The 17,201-nt window shown below is 72.0% G+C and overlaps 1 protein-coding gene and 1 pseudogene across 2 annotated transcripts in view; both read left to right on the top strand.

Moving 5' to 3' along the window:
- The first annotated feature begins 3,583 nt into the window (after positions 1-3,583).
- On the top strand, positions 3,584-4,680 carry LOC307096401 (annotated as a pseudogene). The gene is made up of 2 exons: positions 3,584-4,234; positions 4,608-4,680. The product of its transcript is annotated as an uncharacterized misc_RNA (transcript).
- Positions 4,044-17,201, top strand: part of FGFR3 (fibroblast growth factor receptor 3) — an 18,668-nt gene continuing 5,510 nt past the window's right edge. Inside the window, exons 1-5 of the mRNA XM_079765907.1 lie at positions 4,044-4,234; positions 4,608-4,810; positions 9,423-9,692; positions 9,923-9,976; positions 11,721-11,936. Of these exons, the coding sequence (XP_079622033.1) occupies positions 4,702-4,810; positions 9,423-9,692; positions 9,923-9,976; positions 11,721-11,936 (649 nt within the window). The 5' untranslated portion in view covers positions 4,044-4,234; positions 4,608-4,701. The remainder of the gene's footprint in view (positions 4,235-4,607; positions 4,811-9,422; positions 9,693-9,922; positions 9,977-11,720; positions 11,937-17,201) is intronic.

The following is a 17,201-nucleotide window of genomic DNA, read 5'->3' as shown; positions in this document are numbered from 1 at the left end:
AATGCAGCCTTTTCAAAAAATAATAATAATAAAAACGCTCATTTAGAAGCTCCCGAGACGTGCCGAACTCCAAACGGGCCCTGGAAAAAAACGCTGAGAAGGTTTAAGTGTAAATGGACCCAAAACATCATAATTAAATTTCCCTTAAATTTACCAGAGTTTGGGGTCAAAGAAAAAATAAAACTGAGGGAAAATACACTTGAGGTTTTAGGCAAATGCCAAGTGCTTAGGAAAATAGATTTCTGAGCTGCTCAGCGGCTACCGCCTGGCCCCCGCCAGCCCAGCCCAGGAGCTGTGGCGGCCTTAACCCCTCCCTGGCCGCCTCTGGCCACCGCCACACTGCCCGCATTCCTGCCCCCCAACCCCACCCCCACCCCCCACCCGACTCTCCCCACCAGCTACCTCCTGCCCCTCCACAGGGCACAGCAGCCCTGGGGGCCAGGCTGTGGCGGGAGCTGGGGGCCTCTCACCCCCCCCCTGGGTTGGAGCCCAGGGCAGCCTAGGCCTCCCCCCCGCCCCCTCTCCTGCGTCTCCTCTTTTTGCTCATCAGGAAGCAACCACATTTTCCAAACCTGAAGTCAGGACTGAGGTCTAGTGGCCTGAGGGAACCAAGGGGCAAAAAGGCCGAATTGTTGGCCGGGGCTATCGCCGGGCATCGAAGGAGGCAGGCACGCCGCGCATGACTCACGCCGTGGCCCTTGTCGCTCAGCCTGCCAGGAAGCTCGGAGCCCCGACGACGGGCATTGGTCGGCAGAGTCAGGGTTGGCCGGTGCCTTTGGAACTACCTTCTCTTATCCGTGTTCTTTAAAATTCCATTTCTGTGGTCACGAGCCAATCAATGGTGCTTTTTATTTTAACCCTCCTTAAATTTCCTGAGAATAAAGCAGAAAGGCAGGCATTGCCTACAGTCTGCCACAGCCATGGCCCTCCTCAGGCCAGCTCAGTGGGCATGGTCCCTGGTCCCTGGGGCCCACCCCGTGCCCCGCCTGCAGACAGGGGCCTCGGTGGCTTCCGGAACATGGGGGTGAGCGCTGGGCGACGGTGAGCTGCCTGGGGCGGGTGGAGCTGCCGCCCTGGTGCTCCCAGAGCCTGGGCAGAGCCTGGCACTGGCCTTGATGGGCACCGATGGGCACGGGGCGGCCTCCACGGCCTGCCAGGCTGCCGCGGACAGCACGCAGGGGGTGGATCCAAGGCCACACCAGGAGGGGCCCCTGGCTGAGCGCCCCTCCCTGCCATGTCCCAGCATCAGCCCGGCCTGGTACGGGGAGCGAGGAGGGTAAACGCAGGCCCTGCTCCCCCCGGCACCCTGCACCCGCTCCCCTCCCACGAGGCCCTTTCGGAGCTCAGGCATCGGCACAGGCCCCAGCAAGCCGGCCGCGGCTCTGAGTCACCCACCAGGCTGGGCCGGGCCAGGCTGCCCTCAGCCCCTGACTCTGGTCTCGCCCTTGGCCTCCCACACTCACCTTCACCCAGGAAACCCGTGGGTATGGGCCTTGGGAGACGGGTGGGCATGCGGGGGGCGGGGAGGGCAGGGAGGCGTGAGCCCTGAGGGGTGCCCTGCACCCCGCCTGGCTCACCTGTCCAGGGGCCCAGCGAGGGCAGCCTGGCCTGGCCCGTGCTGTGGGACGTCGCAAAGGGTCCTGGGGGCCATGACCCCCAGGGGGGCTATGGCGCAGTCGTGGCTGCTGGTGGCAGGTTTACGGGAAGCGTTACCGAGTGTAGGACGCGTGACGGAGGTGGTGCGTGCGCAGTGGGCCTGGCCCGCGCCCAGGGAGGGAGGCCTGTGAGGCAGCACCACACTCCCGGGGGGGACGCGGACGGGGACATCGCCGTGCGCAAGCGCCTCATCCTGTCACTGAGGACACCACCCAGCAGCCCCTCCCTGGGCCGCGGCCGTGGCTCCTCGGTGCTGGCGAAGCACGACGCTCAGACCCTTCGGCAGCAATCTGGCCGAGTCAGCCCCGGGGCCACCAGAGAGGCCCCTGACCTCTGACCTGAACGCCACCAGACAGTGCCCCGGAGAGGCGACCCCCAAGGAACCAGGCGGACGGGGTGTGTGGGGCAGACGGGGCCGTCCCGGTCCTGACCCCCGACCCCGGCCGGGGGAGCTCCTTTGGGAGAAGGGTCTTTGCGGTGCAGCTCTGGAGACGAGGGGTCGCCTGGGGAGATCGGGGTGGGCCCAGCACCGATGACAGCGTCCTATCCACGATGGGAGGCCATGTGACCACAGGGCAGGGGCTGGAGTGAGGCAGCCGCAGCCCGGGACGCCGCAGCCCGGAGGCTGGGAGGCGGGAGGAGCCGGGAGCCGGGAGGGAGCGGTCCTGCAGCACCCGGTCCCAGACCCCCGGCCGCGGGATGAGAGAGGCTAACGTCCACGGAGGCTGGGGACTTGTTTCAGGCGGGAAGGACCCCGGGCTGCAGGTGCCGGGGTGGAGGGTGGGGGGCTGCAGGTGCGGGTCGGCCCGGGCCTGCTCACCTCCCCGCAGGCCTGGGGAGAGCCCAGAGGCAGGAGTGCAGGGCCCTGCCTGCTGGCCAAACCCTCACAGCAGCTGCAGGGCAGGGGGCCTGCGAGGCCTCCTACGCGGTGGCTCGTGGGGACAGGCAGGTGGGGGGTCAGGGGGAGAAGGAGGGGGCACTTAGAGAACAGCCAGCTCGGGCCCTCGATGCCCCAACACTCGGCCCAGGCTCCGTGCCGGAGACTAGGACGCCCCCCTCTCGGGGCAGGGAGGGGCCCTCTGGGGACGAAGAGCCCTTTCTAGCCTCAGAGGGTCCGGTGGGGGCCAGCCCCACCCCCGGCTGACTCCGGCCTGGCCTACCAACTTCATCTACAAGGAAATCGGGGTTCAAGCCCAATCCAGCCGCCCTGGAGGAAGGGGCCAAGGGAGCCAGCCCCCCACACCCATCCCAGCAGCTAATTAAGTGACTGATGAACAGATTAAGGCAGAATGTGTCCCTGGGCCCTGGCGTGTGGGTGGCCTGGGGCTGTGACTGGGGTGGCAGGGACGGCCCACGCGGGGCTCAGCGGGCCCCGGCCTGTCTGGGAGACACGGCCCCGGCAGAGCAGGTGATGGGGGCGGCGATCGGCGGAGGTGCTCGCCCGCGGGTGGGCTTGAGGGCTGGCTCCCGGGGGCTGGGCCCTCCCAGTGCCCTGACGTCTGGCCTCAGAGGCTGGGGGTCTCCAGGCTGTGCTGGCCCCAAGCAGCCAGTCACAGAGGTGCTCATGCCCATTTTCCTGATGAGCAAACCGAGTCCCAGAAGCCACGCCCAGGGGGCCCCTCTCTGGCTCCCGTGGACCCCGACCCTCCTGGGCCGGCCTGAACGTGGGCGGAGGGCCTCTCCCTTGTGAAGGTGGCACAGGAGCTGGTCACCCTGGGTCCTCCCAGCGGGCACACCGCAGGCTCTGCCCCTAGCTCCCCGTGGTGCTTCCTCAGAGCCCGGGGGGCCCCCAGCCCCTGCCCTCCATCTTGATGCCTCCTGGGGAGCAGGGGAATGACCCCCGGCCGCTCGGGCAGCTCAGCTACAGGCAAACAGGCCGAGCGATCCTGCACCCCAGGCCTTGGTACAGGGCACCCCGCCCCCCTCCATGCCGCGTTCCGGGCTCCCCGCACTGAGGCCTGGCTGCTCACACCTCGGGGTTCAGCGGGAGCAGCTCCTTTGCTTTGAAGCCTCTCAGACCCGCTTCACCCACGGAGACCTTCGAGCGCCTGCTGAGCGGCTGGGAGATGCCCGGGTGCGCGCTGGGCCCACACAGGTCTGCGCTGGGCCACCCTGTGCGCGCGGGCGGGGAGACTGGGGACCTCACTCGCCTACCCTGGGCTCCCACGCCCTCCGAGACCGCCCCGGCGCCCCCGCCGGCCTCACCCCCTCTAATCCCCTCGGCGGCCGGGAGCGAGCGGAGCCGCGGCCCCGCCTCCGGACCGCCCCAGGGGAGGGGAGGGTCCCCGCCCCCGAACGCGTCGGGGCGGGCGTGGCCGGGCCAGGCGGGGCGGGCCCGGAGGCGGGGCGGGGCGCGGGCCGGCCCCCCACTGGCTGCCGCGCGCCGGGCCGCCCGGACTCAGTGCGCGGTGGCGGCGGCGGTGGCAGCGGCGCGGGCGGCGGGTGCTGCGCGGGTCCCTCCTGTGCGCCCGGGGACACGGCCGCACCGGCCGGCGGACGGCCGCAGGGCAGGGCGCGGGCGTAGGGCGCGGACAGCGCGAGGGAGAAAGGGCAGCGAGCCGGGCGCCGGCGGCCTCAGGTCGGAGCGCGGGGTCGGCGGGCGCGGGAGGGGGTCGGGGCGAGCGCGCGGCGGGGCCGGAGCGCGCGGCGGGCTCGGGTCCGAGCGCTCTCTGCCGCGGGGCCGGCGGGGCGCGGGCTTCCCGCTCTGGAAAGTTTGCCGCCGCCGCCGCCCTGGGAGGGCTCAGCGGCAGCCAGGGAGGGAAGGGGGAGGAGGGAGGGACCGCGGCGGGAGGAGGCGGCCGGCGCCAGGCGGCCCGGGAGGCGCTGGGGCGGCGGCGGCGGCGGGCGGGGCGGCCGGGGGTCCTGGGGACCGGGGCGCGGGACCCGGCCGCCGCCGCTCGCTCCCCGGTGCGCCCGGGCCGCCCGAGTCACCAGCTGCTCGCCTCCCGCAGACTCCCGAGGGCGCCCTCCGGCCGCCGGAGCCGGAGCCGGACCATGGGGGGCCAGCCCGCGCGCACCGCCTGAGGACGCCCCCGCCCGCCCGCCATGGGCGCCCCGGCCTGGGCGCTCGCGCTCTGCGTGGCCGTGGCGGTCGTGACCGGCGCCGCCTCGGGGCCCCCGGGGGCCGAGCAGCGCGTCGTGCGGAGAGTGGCAGGTAAGGCGGGGCCGGGCCGGGCACCTGGGTTGGTGGGGGCGCCGATCCGAGTCGGCCCGAGGGCGCGCCGTGGACTGGCCCGCGGGGCCGCTGCCCGGCTCCTGCGCCCTTGCTCCCCGGGGGTCGCGGCCAGACCCGTCGCGGCTGGTTGTGGGGCGCCCGGAGCCGCCCGCGTCCCGCAGCCCCCGCCCCGCCTCCCCGGGGGGCGCCGTCGGAGGGCGCGGGGCCGCCTCTCCAGGGTTCCTGTGGTCGCTGCGGGGTGTGTGTTGTCGGGAAGTTTCCACTGTTGGTGCCGGTCCCCCAACCTCCTGGGCCCGGGTTCCCCCGAGGCCGCAGCGAGGGCCCGGACTTTGCGGGAGAGGACGGTCCGGCCCTGCCCCCCGGGGACCTGCGGGCGGAGGCGATGCCTCCTGGTGCCCGTCCCCCCCCCCCCCCCGCTCCCCTGCCTGTGGGTGACGGTGTCTGCCCCCCGCGGGGCGCCGGCGGGGGATGGAGCCGGTCCTGGTGACGCGGAGTCGCGGACCCGCCGGCGGTGGGTCTGGCGGGACGTCGGGGGTCTCGGGAGGACCCGGCCCGCGGGGCCAGAGCCGCGGAGGGAGCGCGTCTGTGCGCCAGGCTCCGCCCCGCACACGCGCCGGCCCTGGAGGTGCGGCGCGGCCCCCGCCGCCTCCCCGGGAGTCGGGGCAGAGACGCGTGGCCACGGGGCGTCCAGCCGGCGGGGACCGTCACCTCCGGGGCGCGGACGGGGGCTGCGGGCACCCTACCTCCCTCCGGGGCCGCGCGGAGGGCGGCCGGAGCCGGTGAGCTCACGCCCCACCCGGGCGGGCGCCCCGAACAGCCGCTCCTTTGTGCCCCGGCGGCCGCAGACGCGCTTTGACGGCGGGAGGTGCGAGCGCGGCGGCCGCGGGCGGGACGGGCCGGGACGCAGGCAGATGGCGGCCGCCCCGCCCGCGCCCCCGCGCCCCCGGCCCGGCGGCGGCTGCAGCCCCCGGAACAATGTCATTTTTTATGAATGAAAGTGGGCCCCGGCGCCTGAATGTGCGTGTCATTCACGGCGTGACAGGGGCCGTCGGGAGGTCAGCGCGCGCTTTTGGCGCCCCCGCTTCCCGGGGCGCGGAGGGGGCGGCGGGAGCCCCATTAGCATTCCCATTCGCATTCGGATAAAGATATTGCTCCCCGCGGCCCCGGCCCTCCGCGGGGCCCCCTGCGGCCTCCTCCACCCCCTCCGGGAACCGGCAGCGCCTCCTCGGAGATCGGGGCCCGGACGCCCCCCGCCCCATGCGGGCCGCGGTCGGAGCGACAGGAGGGCCTCCTCTGCCGGAGCGTCCTCCCCGCCCCGCCCCGCCCGCCCGCCGCAGAGCTGGTGAAACAGGTAGTGAGTGGATAGGTCAATAAACTTAATCCGGTTCCTTAAAGAGATGGGCTGGGCAGGAAAAATACAAAGTTCTCCTGAAATTTCCAGAGGTCCCGGCCGGCCCTCCCCGGGGACAGAAGTCAGGAGCCAGCTGGCTGGGGTCAAGGACAGTGGGGAGGGGTGTGCTGCTGGGCCGCTCAGCCCCCTCCCCCGGCCCCACGGAGGCAGCCCCCTGCTTCCCAGGGGGTCCTGCTCTCCGCCAGGGGCTGGGCAGGGTCCCCCACCTGGAAGAGGGCTGCTGCCCCCCTGGGCTGACCCAGCCGGCCGCTCGGCGGGGGGGGGGGGGGGGGTCCCTGTGCTGAGCATTTCCCAGGAGGCACTGGCTGCAACCTCTCCCACCTCCTCCGTCCACTGCGGGCTGGACTTTGAGCCTCCGGGGCCTCTGGTGGTTCATTAACCCGGCACGAGCCCCAGGCTGGACTGCGAGGCCCCCAGGCCCCCTCCCTCCGGGCCTCAGGGCCCCCTTGGGGTCTGTCACCCTAAGAATGTCCAGGCTCGGAAAAATCCTTGTGATTTTGAACCAAACTGATGGTGTCGGGAAGAGAAAGCTCTCGGGTTGAGACGAAGCTCGGGAGAATGGCGGCCTGGCAGCCTAGTTGATCCTTCAGGATCCGCCTCGGGAAGTCTCTGAGGTCGGGCGGGTGCGGGCCGCGGGCCTTCGCAGCAGCGAGCGATGGTATGCGGGCCGCCAGATAACCGTGGTTTCCCGTGTGCCCAGGAGGGTCAGGAACAGATCGCTCCGACACTCCTCTCCGAGGTGTGACTCAGGCTGCTTCAAAGGTGAGGTCTGACCTCTGTCAGGACCGGCGGGCCTAGGACGTGCGACCCGCCACGCCGCCCGTGGTTGGTTAGGAGCGTACGTTGCAGGCACCCAGCGTGGCGGCTTTGGTCTCGGCCTGTCCCCCCGAGCTCGGCCGGCTCATTCTTAAGGCCCCTGTGTTGTCCACAGGCCCCATTCCCAACGGCCTGGAGAGGAAAGGGGTCTCTCGGGGAGGTGGGACCAGCCTGCCCCACGGGACTTTGGGGAGGCCCCCCATGGGGCACACCGGCCTGAGGGACTCACAAGTAAATGAGCTGGAACGGGGGGCTGTGCTTCCTGACCCCTGGCCCTGCCCTGGGCTCCAGGCCGCCGCTGCCCGGGGCTCTGGTGCCCCCCACCCTCACCCCCCCCACCCCCCACCTGGGCTCCTCACCTGTCCCAGGAGACTGATAATGGAGGGGTTGTAGGAGGATTAGGCGGATAATCCCGTAAGCCCTCATTAGGCCGCCCAGCCCCCCAGCCCCCCTTCCCCCCCTGACTTCGTTATGAAACTTTCCAGAATGTTCCCGGGGAGGGGCGGCCAGAGCTCCTCCTCTGAGCCTCCTCTGAAGCCTTACTGGTCCGGCCGGCGGGGCTCAGGGGTTGAGCGTCCATCTAGAACCAGGAGGTCCTGGTTCAAATCCCGGTCGGGCACGAGCCTGGGTTGCGGGCTCCATCCCCCGTGTGGGGCGTGCAGGAGGCAGCCGATCCCTGATTCTCTCTCACCACGGATGTTTCTGTCTCTCTCCCCCTTCCTCTCTGAGATCAATACAAATATGTATTTAAAAACAAAGCCTGTACCTGGTGCGGGGAGAGAGCGGCAGCTTCCACACTCCACACCCGGCTGTCCCTGAGCGCCTTCGTTGGGTCTCCCCGCCTGACACCACGCACTCCGCCCCCATGGCTCTGAGTAGCCCCCATGGCTCTCCGTGGGCCCCCTATGGCTCTGAGTGGGCCTGGTATGTTGGATCTGCAGGGGCGGAGACTGGCCTGGTCTGGGAGGCTCTGGCCTATGCAGGCACCCAGCTGAGCAGGGTGGTGGGCAGGTCAGGGGTCAGCCCCTCACCCCTCAGCCACCTCTGCAGATGGCTGCCAGGCTTGTCTGACCTGGGGGGTGCTGTGTCCCTCCGGCCCCTGCTGGACCGGGTTGAAGCACGTCCTTGTGCCGATGCCTCGCTGCCCAGACCGGACCGGAACCAATGCTGTTGCCCTTGGCCGGGGCCTGGGGCTGAGGCTGCCCACCCCCAGAGCCCGTTCTCGGCCTTGTGGGGGGCCTCCGTCGGCTCTCAGCACTGGGTGGTCCCCACAGGACACGGTGGCCAGGACTGGGGGGCTGGAGGTCAGGCCGGGTGTCTGACACTATCTCGTGGGCACAGGGCCTATGAGGACGCCGAGGTGGGGGGCCAAGCTGGCCTGCCAGGGAGCCAGGCCCCAGAGGGGCAGCTGGGCCCTCGAATCTAGGCCACGCGTCGGCAGAATGACAAGTAACGGAGCTGCCGACCCAGCGGGTGGGGCAGGGGGCCTGTGCCGCCGGACCACCCGGCCCGTCCTGGGCCCACAGCCCGGGCTGCCCGTCTGCGCTGGCCATTGTGTGGCCCTGGCAGGGAGGCCGGGGTGGTGGTCAGCCCAGCCAGTGGTGTGTCCCTGGGTCTCAGGCCTCCTGGCCTCCTGGGAGCTGGGCAGCCACTGGCGTGCTGAGGTGGCCGCCTCCTGTGACATTTTTAAAAATATATATATTTTTATTGATTTCAGAGAGGAAGGGAGAGAGAGAAACATCAATCACGAGAGAGCATCATTGATCGGCTGCCTCCTGCACGCCCCCACTGGGGATGGAGCCCGCAACCCAGGCCCGTGCCCTGACCGGGATTCGAACCATGACCTCCTGGTTCATAGGTCAACGCTCAACCCCTGAGCCCCGCCAGCCGGGCACCTCCGTGACAGCCTTCTCCGAGCCCGTGTTGTCACCTGTAAAATGGAGGTCCCAGCTCCCTCCGCCCCAAACACAGATGGGTTTTGTGTTCCTGAATGGTGGGCAGAACTCAGAGGAGGAAGGTCCGTGACGCTGGGCGGCTGCGGTGGGCTGCCGCGGCCCTGCGTGCGGCCTGTGAGCGCGGCCCCGTCTGCGCTGTGACCCCGAGCGCGGCGCCCGGCAGGCTGTCCCGGGACCGGCCCGGGGGCGAGGCTGCAAACGTGCCTGCCCGGCGTCCTCAGGGCGGTTTGCGGGGGCCCCGGGCTCTGGGTGCAGATCCTCTGTCATCCAGACTCGCCTGGACCCTGCCCGCCCTCCGGGCCCACGGCCTCGCTGCAGCCGGCCGGTCCGCCTGCCGGAGCGGAGGCGCCTGGTGCGCCCGGGGCCTTAGCCCAGCCCAGGGTCCTCACGGTCACCGTCTTGCCCACAGAGGTCCCGGGCCCGGAGCCCCCCCAGCAGGAGCAGCTGGTGTTTGGCAGCGGGGACACCGTGGAGCTGAGCTGCCACCCGCCCGCAGGCGTCCCCACGGGGCCCACCGTCTGGGCCAAGGACGGGGCGGGGCTGGCGCCCTCGGACCGCGTGCTGGTGGGGCCGCAGCGGCTGCAGGTGCTCAACGCCTCCCACGAGGACGCGGGGGCCTACAGCTGCCGGCAGAGGCTCACCCAGCGCGAGCTGTGCCGCTTCAGCGTGCGGGTGACAGGTGGGTGCGGGCCGCGGGCCTGAGGGTCCCTGGTGGAGAGGAGGGCACCCGGGGGCGCTGTGAGGGACAAACCCCCAGGGCCTCCTGGGCCGAAGACAGATCAGGAGAGGACCAGTCTCGCCGCTGAGGAGGGGGGGTGCCCGGATGGGGGTGGGCCCGGCCCCCCTCCAGCCCCTTCTCCAGCCCCTGGGCACAGCCCCCCTCCATGGCCCCTCTCCCCTGCACTGCAGATGCCCCATCCTCGGGAGACGACGAAGATGGGGAGGATGAGGCAGAGGACACAGGTGAGGCCAGGTCCCAGGCTCCCGGGCTGGTCGGGGTTGGGGACCTGCTGCCCCGAGTCACACCCCGTCCCCCTGCCCCCTGCAGGGATGGGGCCACTTGCTCACCCCGCTGGTGAGAGACCAAGGCCTGGGCATCACCTGTTTTGGTTATGAGTGGGGGTCCCCTCCATGTGGGGTGGCCCTGGGTGTCTGCCCTGAGCTCTGGGGCGCAGGCTGGCGTGTGGGGTACGGGGTGTTGCAGACGAGGAGGCTGGAGCTGGGGTGTGCGGCCTGTGTGGAGGGTCCACCCTGGGTGTTAGTTCACCAGGGCAGCTGGGGGCCATGGGGGGGCGGCAAACAGTCCATGTAGAGGGCACGGTGGCCAGGGCGGGCACCTCTCCTGGGAAGGGGCGCTGCAGCGCCCCCTGGCGGCTGTGCCCGCGTGGAGCGGCTGGGAGGGGACGTGGGGACGGGGCCCTCGGGGGTCCAGCGGGCAAGGTGGTGAGCACCCGGAGAGGGAGGCCCTGGGGGTTTGGAGATCCGGGCGGCCCCTGGTGACCCCCGAGGTGGCCCTGCCCTCTCCCAGCCTCACCTCCCAGTGCCCTGTCCCCGGGCTGAGGGTCGCACAGGGCTGCCTTCCAGAGGCGGTCACGCCACTGGCCCCCCTGGTCTCGGACCCTGGACCCTGGACCCCAGATGCTCCTCTTCCCAGCGTTTGTTCAGACTGCCCCACCTGGCCTCAGCCCTCTGTGAGGTGGCTGCCTCGGGGGGAGGGGGCGGGGGGCAAGCTTGTGGGGAAGGCGCCACCCTCCGGGGACGCCCGCCCGCCCTCCCAGCCTCCAAACAGCAGGAAGGCTCCCTGCACCAGCCCAGAGAAGGAGAAAAACCAGTCAGGCTGGCGGGGGGGGGGGGGGGGGGAGTGGGCGGGGCCTCCTGTCACTCTGTCCATCCCGCTGTCTGTCCCTCCTCCTGTCCATCCGCTGTCTGTCCCTCCCGCTGCCCTCAGGCCTGAGCGCTTGCTGCAGAGGTGGCTCAGGGCTCGCAGGCTCAGCAGCACCCAAGTGCCTCCGAGCTTCTGGTCTTAGGGGCGCTGTGCCCCCTGCCAGCTGGGTGTGGGGTGCTCCCCTAGGAGACCTCTCCTGTCAGAAAGCACCCTGGGGGTCCTGGCCGGCTTGGCTCAGTGGAGAGAGCGTCCGCCCGCGGACTGAAGGGTCCCGGGTTCGACTCTGAGCCCTGGTTGGGGCGTGTGCAGGAGACAACCAATCGATGTGTTTCTCTCACATCAGTGTTTCTCTCTATCTTTCACCCTCCCTTCCACTCTCCAAAACTCAATGGGAACTTATCCTTGGATGAGGAATAACAAGAAGTAAAATAAATAAAAAACAAAACAAGCCCTGGCCGGTGTGGCCCAGTGGATGGAGCGTTGGCCTGGGGACAAGGGTCCCAGGTTCAATTCCCGCCAAGGGCACAAGCCCGGGTTGCAGGCTCGGTCCCCAGTGGGGGGCGTGCGGGAGGCAGCTGATCAGTGATTCTCTCTCATCATGGATGTTTCTGTCTCTCTCTCCCTCTCCCTTCTTCTCTGAAATCAATAAAAATGTTAAAAAACAAAAACAAAAAACAAGCCTATTAAAAAGAGAGAAGGCGCGGGGGGGGGGGGGCGTGGACAGGGAGGGGGCCTGGCGTTGCGTCGCCGGGAGGTGGTGTCCCCCTGCCGGCCCCCCCACGCCCGCGCCGGTCATGGACTTGGCGTGCCCCCCGCCAGCAGGGGCCCCGTACTGGACGCGGCCTGAGCGGATGGAGAAGAAGCTGCTGGCCGTGCCGGCCGCCAACACCGTGCGCTTCCGCTGCCCGGCGGCCGGCAACCCCACGCCGTCCATCTCCTGGCTGAAGAACGGCAAGGAGTTCCGGGGGGAGCACCGCATCGGGGGCATCAAGGTGGGCGGCAAGACCCCGCCCCCCGTGGGCCTCGCCGGCTGCCCGCGCACCCCGTCTGCCCGCGCACCCCGTGTCTGCCCGCGCACCCCGTGTCTGCCCGCTCACCCCGTGTCTGCCCGCTCACCCCCCGTCTGCCCGCTCACCCCGTCTGCCCGCTCACCCCGTGTCTGCCCGCTCACCCCCCGTCTGCCCGCTCACCCCGTCTGCCCGCTCACCCCGTGTCTGCCCGCTCACCCCGTCTGCCCGCTCACCCCGTGTCTGCCCGCTCACCCCGTCTGCCCGCTCACCCCGTGTCTGCCCGCTCACCCCGTCTGCCCGCTCACCCCGTGTCTGCCCGCTCACCCCGTCTGCCCGCTCACCCCGTCTGCCCGCTCACCCCGTGTCTGCCCGCTCACCCCCCGTCTGCCCGCTCACCCCGTGTCTGCCCGCTCACCCCGTGTCTGCCCGCTCACCCCGTCTGCCCGCTCACCCCGTGTCTGCCCGCTCACCCCGTGTCTGCCCGCTCACCCCCCGTCTGCCCGCTCACCCCGTCTGCCCGCTCACCCCGTCTGCCCGCTCACCCCCCGTCTGCCCGCTCACCCCGTGTCTGCCCGCTCACCCCCCGTCTGCCCGCTCACCCCGTGTCTGCCCGCTCACCCCGTGTCTGCCCGCTCACCCCCCGTCTGCCCGCTCACCCCGTGTCTGCCCGCTCACCCCCCGTCTGCCCGCTCACCCCGTCTGCCCGCTCACCCCGTCTGCCCGCTCACCCCCCGTCTGCCCGCTCACCCCGTGTCTGCCTGCTCACCCTGTGTCTGCCCGCTCACCCCGTCTGCCCGCTCACCCCGTCTGCCCGCTCACCCCGTCTGCCCGCTCACCCCGTGTCTGCCCGCTCACCCCCCGTCTGCCCGCTCACCCCGTGTCTGCCCGCTCACCCCCCGTCTGCCCGCTCACCCCGTGTCTGCCCGCTCACCCCGTCTGCCCGCTCACCCCGTCTGCCCGCTCACCCCCCGTCTGCCCGCTCACCCCCCGTCTGCCCGCTCACCCCGTGTCTGCCTGCTCACCCCCCCCCGTCTGCCCGCTCACCCCGTGTCTGCCCGCTCACCCCGTCTGCCCGCTCACCCCGTGTCTGCCCGCTCACCCCGTGTCTGCCCCCTCACCCCGTGTCTGCCCGCTCACCCCGTGTCTGCCCCCTCACCCTGTGTCTGCCCGCTCACCCCGTGTCTGCCCCCTCACCCCCCGTCTGCCCGCTCACCCCGGCTGCCCGCTCACCCCGTGTCTGCCCGCTGACCCCGTCTGCCCGCTCACCCCGTGTCTGCCCGCTCACCCCGTCTGCCCGCTCACCCCGTCTGCCCGCTCACCCCCCGTCTGCCCGCTCACCCCGTGTCTGCCCGCTCACCCCGTCTGCCCGCTCACCCCGTGTCTGCCCGCTCACCCCCCGTCTGCCCGCTCACCCCGTCTGCCCGCTCACCCCGTGTCTGCCCGCTCACCCCGGCTGCCCGCTCACCCCGTGTCTGCCCGCTCACCCCGTCTGCCCGCTCACCCCGTGTCTGCCCGCTCACCCAGTGTCTGCCCGCTCACCCCGTCTGCCCGCTCACCCCGTGTCTGCCCCCTCACCCCCCGTCTGCCCGCTCACCCCGTCTGCCCGCTCACCCCGTGTCTGCCCGCTCACCCCGGCTGCCCGCTCACCCCGTGTCTGCCCGCTCATCCCCCGTCTGCCCGCTCACCCCGGCTGCCCGCGCACCCCGTGTCTGCCCCCTCACCCCGTCTGCCCCCTCACCCCGTGTCTGCCCGCACCCCCCGTCTGCCCGCTCACCCCGTCTGCCCGCTCACCCCCCGTCTGCCCGCCACCCCGTGTCTGCCCGCTCACCCCGTGTCTGCCCGCTCACCCCCCGTCTGCCCGCTCACCCCGTGTCTGCCCGCTCACCACCCGTCTGCCCGCTCACCCCCCGTCTGCCTGCTCACCCCGTGTCTGCCCGCTCACCCCGTGTCTGCCTGCTCACCCCCCCCCGTCTGCCCGCTCACCCCGTGTCTGCCCGCTCACCCCGTCTGCCCGCTCACCCCGTGTCTGCCCGCTCACCCCGTGTCTGCCCCCTCACCCTTGTCTGCCCGCTCACCCCGTGTCTGCCCCCTCACCCCGTGTCTGCCCGCTCACCCCGTGTCTGCCCCCTCACCCCCCGTCTGCCCGCTCACCCCGGCTGCCCGCTCACCCCGTGTCTGCCCGCTCACCCCGTCTGCCTGCTCACCCCGTGTCTGCCCGCTCACCCCGTCTGCCCGCTCACCCCGTCTGCCCGCTCACCCCCCGTCTGCCCGCTCACCCCGTGTCTGCCCGCTCACCCCGTCTGCCCGCTCACCACGTGTCTGCCCGCTCACCCCGTCTGCCCGCTCACCCCGTGTCTGCCCGCTCACCCCGTGTCTGCCCGCTCACCCCGTCTGCCCGCTCACCCCGTGTCTGCCCGCTCACCCCGTCTGCCCGCTCACCCCGTGTCTGCCCGCTCACCCCGTCTGCCCGCTCACCCCGTGTCTGCCCGCTCACCCCGTGTCTGCCCCCTCACCCCCCGTCTGCCCGCTCACCCCGTCTGCCCGCTCACCCCGTGTCTGCCCGCTCACCCCGGCTGCCCGCTCACCCCGTGTCTGCCCGCTCATCCCCCGTCTGCCCGCTCACCCCGGCTGCCCGCGCACCCCGTGTCTGCCCCCTCACCCCGTCTGCCCCATCACCCCGTGTCTGCCCGCTCACCCCGTCTGCCCCCTCACCCCGTCTGCCCGCGCACCCCGTGTCTGCCCGCTCACCCCGTCTGCCCGCTCACCCCGTGTCTGCCCGCTCACCCCGTCTGCCCGCTCACCCCGTGTCTGCCCGCTCACCCCGTGTCTGCCCGCTCATCCCCCGTCTGCCCGCTCACCCCGTGTCTGCCCGCTCACCCCGTCTGCCCGCTCACCCCGTGTCTGCCCGCTCACCCCGTGTCTGCCCGCTCACCCCGTGTCTGCCCGCTCACCCCGTGTCTGCCCGCTCACCCCGTCTGCCCGCTCACCCCGTGTCTGCCCGCTCACCCCGTGTCTGCCCGCTCACCCCGTCTGCCCGCTCACCCCGTGTCTGCCCGCTCACCCCGTGTCTGCCCGCTCATCCCCCGTCTGCCCGCTCACCCCGTGTCTGCCCGCTCACCCCGTCTGCCCGCTCACCCCGTGTCTGCCCGCTCACCCCGTCTGCCCGCTCACCCCGTCTGCCCGCTCACCCCGTCTGCCCGCTCACCCCGTGTCTGCCCGCTCACCCCGTGTCTGCCCGCTCACCCCCCGTCTGCCCGCTCACCCCCCGTCTGCCCGCTCACCCCGTGTCTGCCCGCTCACCCCGTCTGCCCGCTCACCCCGTCTGCCCGCTCACCCCGTCTGCCCGCTCACCCCGTGTCTGCCCGCTCACCCCGTGTCTGCCCGCGCACCCCCGTCTGCCCGCTCACCCCGTCTGCCCGCTCACCCCCCGTCTGCCCGCTCACCCCCCGTCTGCCCGCTCACCCCGTCTGCCCGCTCACCCCGTGTCTGCCCGCTCACCCCGTGTCTGCCCGCTCACCCCGTGTCTGCCCGCGCACCCCGTGTCTGCCCGCGCACCCCGTGTCTGCCCCCTCACCCCCTGTCTGCCCGCTCACCCCGTCTGCCCGCTCACCCCGTGTCTGCCCGCTCACCCCGTGTCTGCCCGCTCACCCTCCGTCTGCCCGCTCACCCCCCGTCTGCCCCCTCACCCCCCGTCTGCCCGCTCACCCCCCGTCTGCCCCCTCACCCCCCCGTCTGCCCCCTCACCCCCCGTCTGCCCGCTCACCCCGTGTCTGCCCGCTCACCCTCCGTCTGCCCGCTCACCCCGTGTCTGCCCGCTCACCCCGTGTCTGCCCGCTCACCCCGTGTCTGCCCCCTCACCCCCCCGTCTGCCCCCTCACCCCCCCGTCTGCCCGCTCACCCCCCGTCTGCCCCCTCACCCCCCCGTCTGCCCGCTCACCCCCCGTCTGCCCCCTCACCCCCCCGTCTGCCCGCTCACCCCGCGTCTGCCCCCTCACCCCCCCGTCTGCCCGCTCACCCCGTCTGCCCCCTCACCCCGTCTGCCACCTCACCCCCCCGTCTGCCCCCTCACCCCCCGTCTGCCCGCTCACCCCCCGTCTGCCCCCTCACCCCCCCGTCTGCCCCCTCACCCCCCGTCTGCCCGCTCACCCCCCGTCTGCCCCCTCACCCCCCCGTCTGCCCGCTCACCCCGTCTGCCCCCTCACCCCCCGTCTGCCCGCTCACCCCCCGTCTGCCCCCTCACCCCCCCCGTCTGCCCGCTCACCCCCCGTCTGCCCCCTCACCCCGTGTCTGCCCCCTCACCCCCCCGTCTGCCCCCTCACCCCCCCGTCTGCCCGCTCACCCCCCGTCTGCCCCCTCACCCCCCCGTCTGCCCGCTCACCCCGTCTGCCCCCTCACCCCGTCTGCCCCCTCACCCCCCCGTCTGCCCGCTCACCCCCCGTCTGCCCCCTCACCCCCCCGTCTGCCCGCTAACCCCCCCGTCTGCCCCCTCACCCCCCCGTCTGCCCGCTCACCCCCCGTCTGCCCCCTCACCCCCCCGTCTGCCCGCTCACCCCGTCTGCCCCCTCACCCCGTCTTCCCCTCACCCCCCCGTCTGCCCCCTCACCCCCCGTCTGCCCGCTCACCCCCCGTCTGCCCCCTCACCCCCCCGTCTGCCCCCTCACCCCCCGTCTGCCCGCTCACCCCCCGTCTGCCCCCTCACCCCCCGTCTGCCCGCTCACCCCGTCTGCCCCCTCACCCCCCGTCTGCCTGCTCACCCCGTCTGCCCGCTCACCCCGTGTCTGCCCGCTCACCCCGTCTGCCCGCTCACCCCCCGTCTGCCCGCTCACCCCGTGTCTGCCCGCTCACCCCGTCTGCCCGCTCACCCCCCATCTGCCCGCTCACCCCGTGTCTGCCCGCTCACCCCGTCTGCCCGCTCACCCCCCGTCTGCCCGCTCACCCCGTGTCTGCCCGCTCACCCCGTCTGCCCGCTCACCCCCCGTCTGCCCGCTCACCCCGTGTCTGCCCGCTCACCCCGTCTGCCCGCTCACCCCCCGTCTGCCCGCTCACCCCGTGTCTGCCCGCTCACCCCCCGTCTGCCCGCTCACCCCGTGTCTGCCCGCTCACCCCGTCTGCCGCCTCACCCTCCGTCTGCCCGCTCACCCCGTCTGCCCGCTCACCCCGTGTCTGCCCGCTCACCCCATCTGCCCCCTCACCCCCCGTCTGCCCGCTCACCCCGTCTGCCCGCTCACCCCCCGTCTGCCCGCTCACCCCGTGTCTGCCCGCTCACCCCGTCTGCCCGCTCACCCCCCGTCTG

The sequence above is a fragment of the Cnephaeus nilssonii genome, assembly GCF_951640355.1.
Source record: "Cnephaeus nilssonii genome assembly, chromosome: 1".
In the NCBI taxonomy this organism is placed as follows: Eukaryota; Metazoa; Chordata; class Mammalia; order Chiroptera; family Vespertilionidae; genus Cnephaeus; species Cnephaeus nilssonii.
The sequence above is the reverse complement of the archived record's forward strand: the minus strand, read 5'-3'. Positions and strand labels throughout refer to the sequence as shown.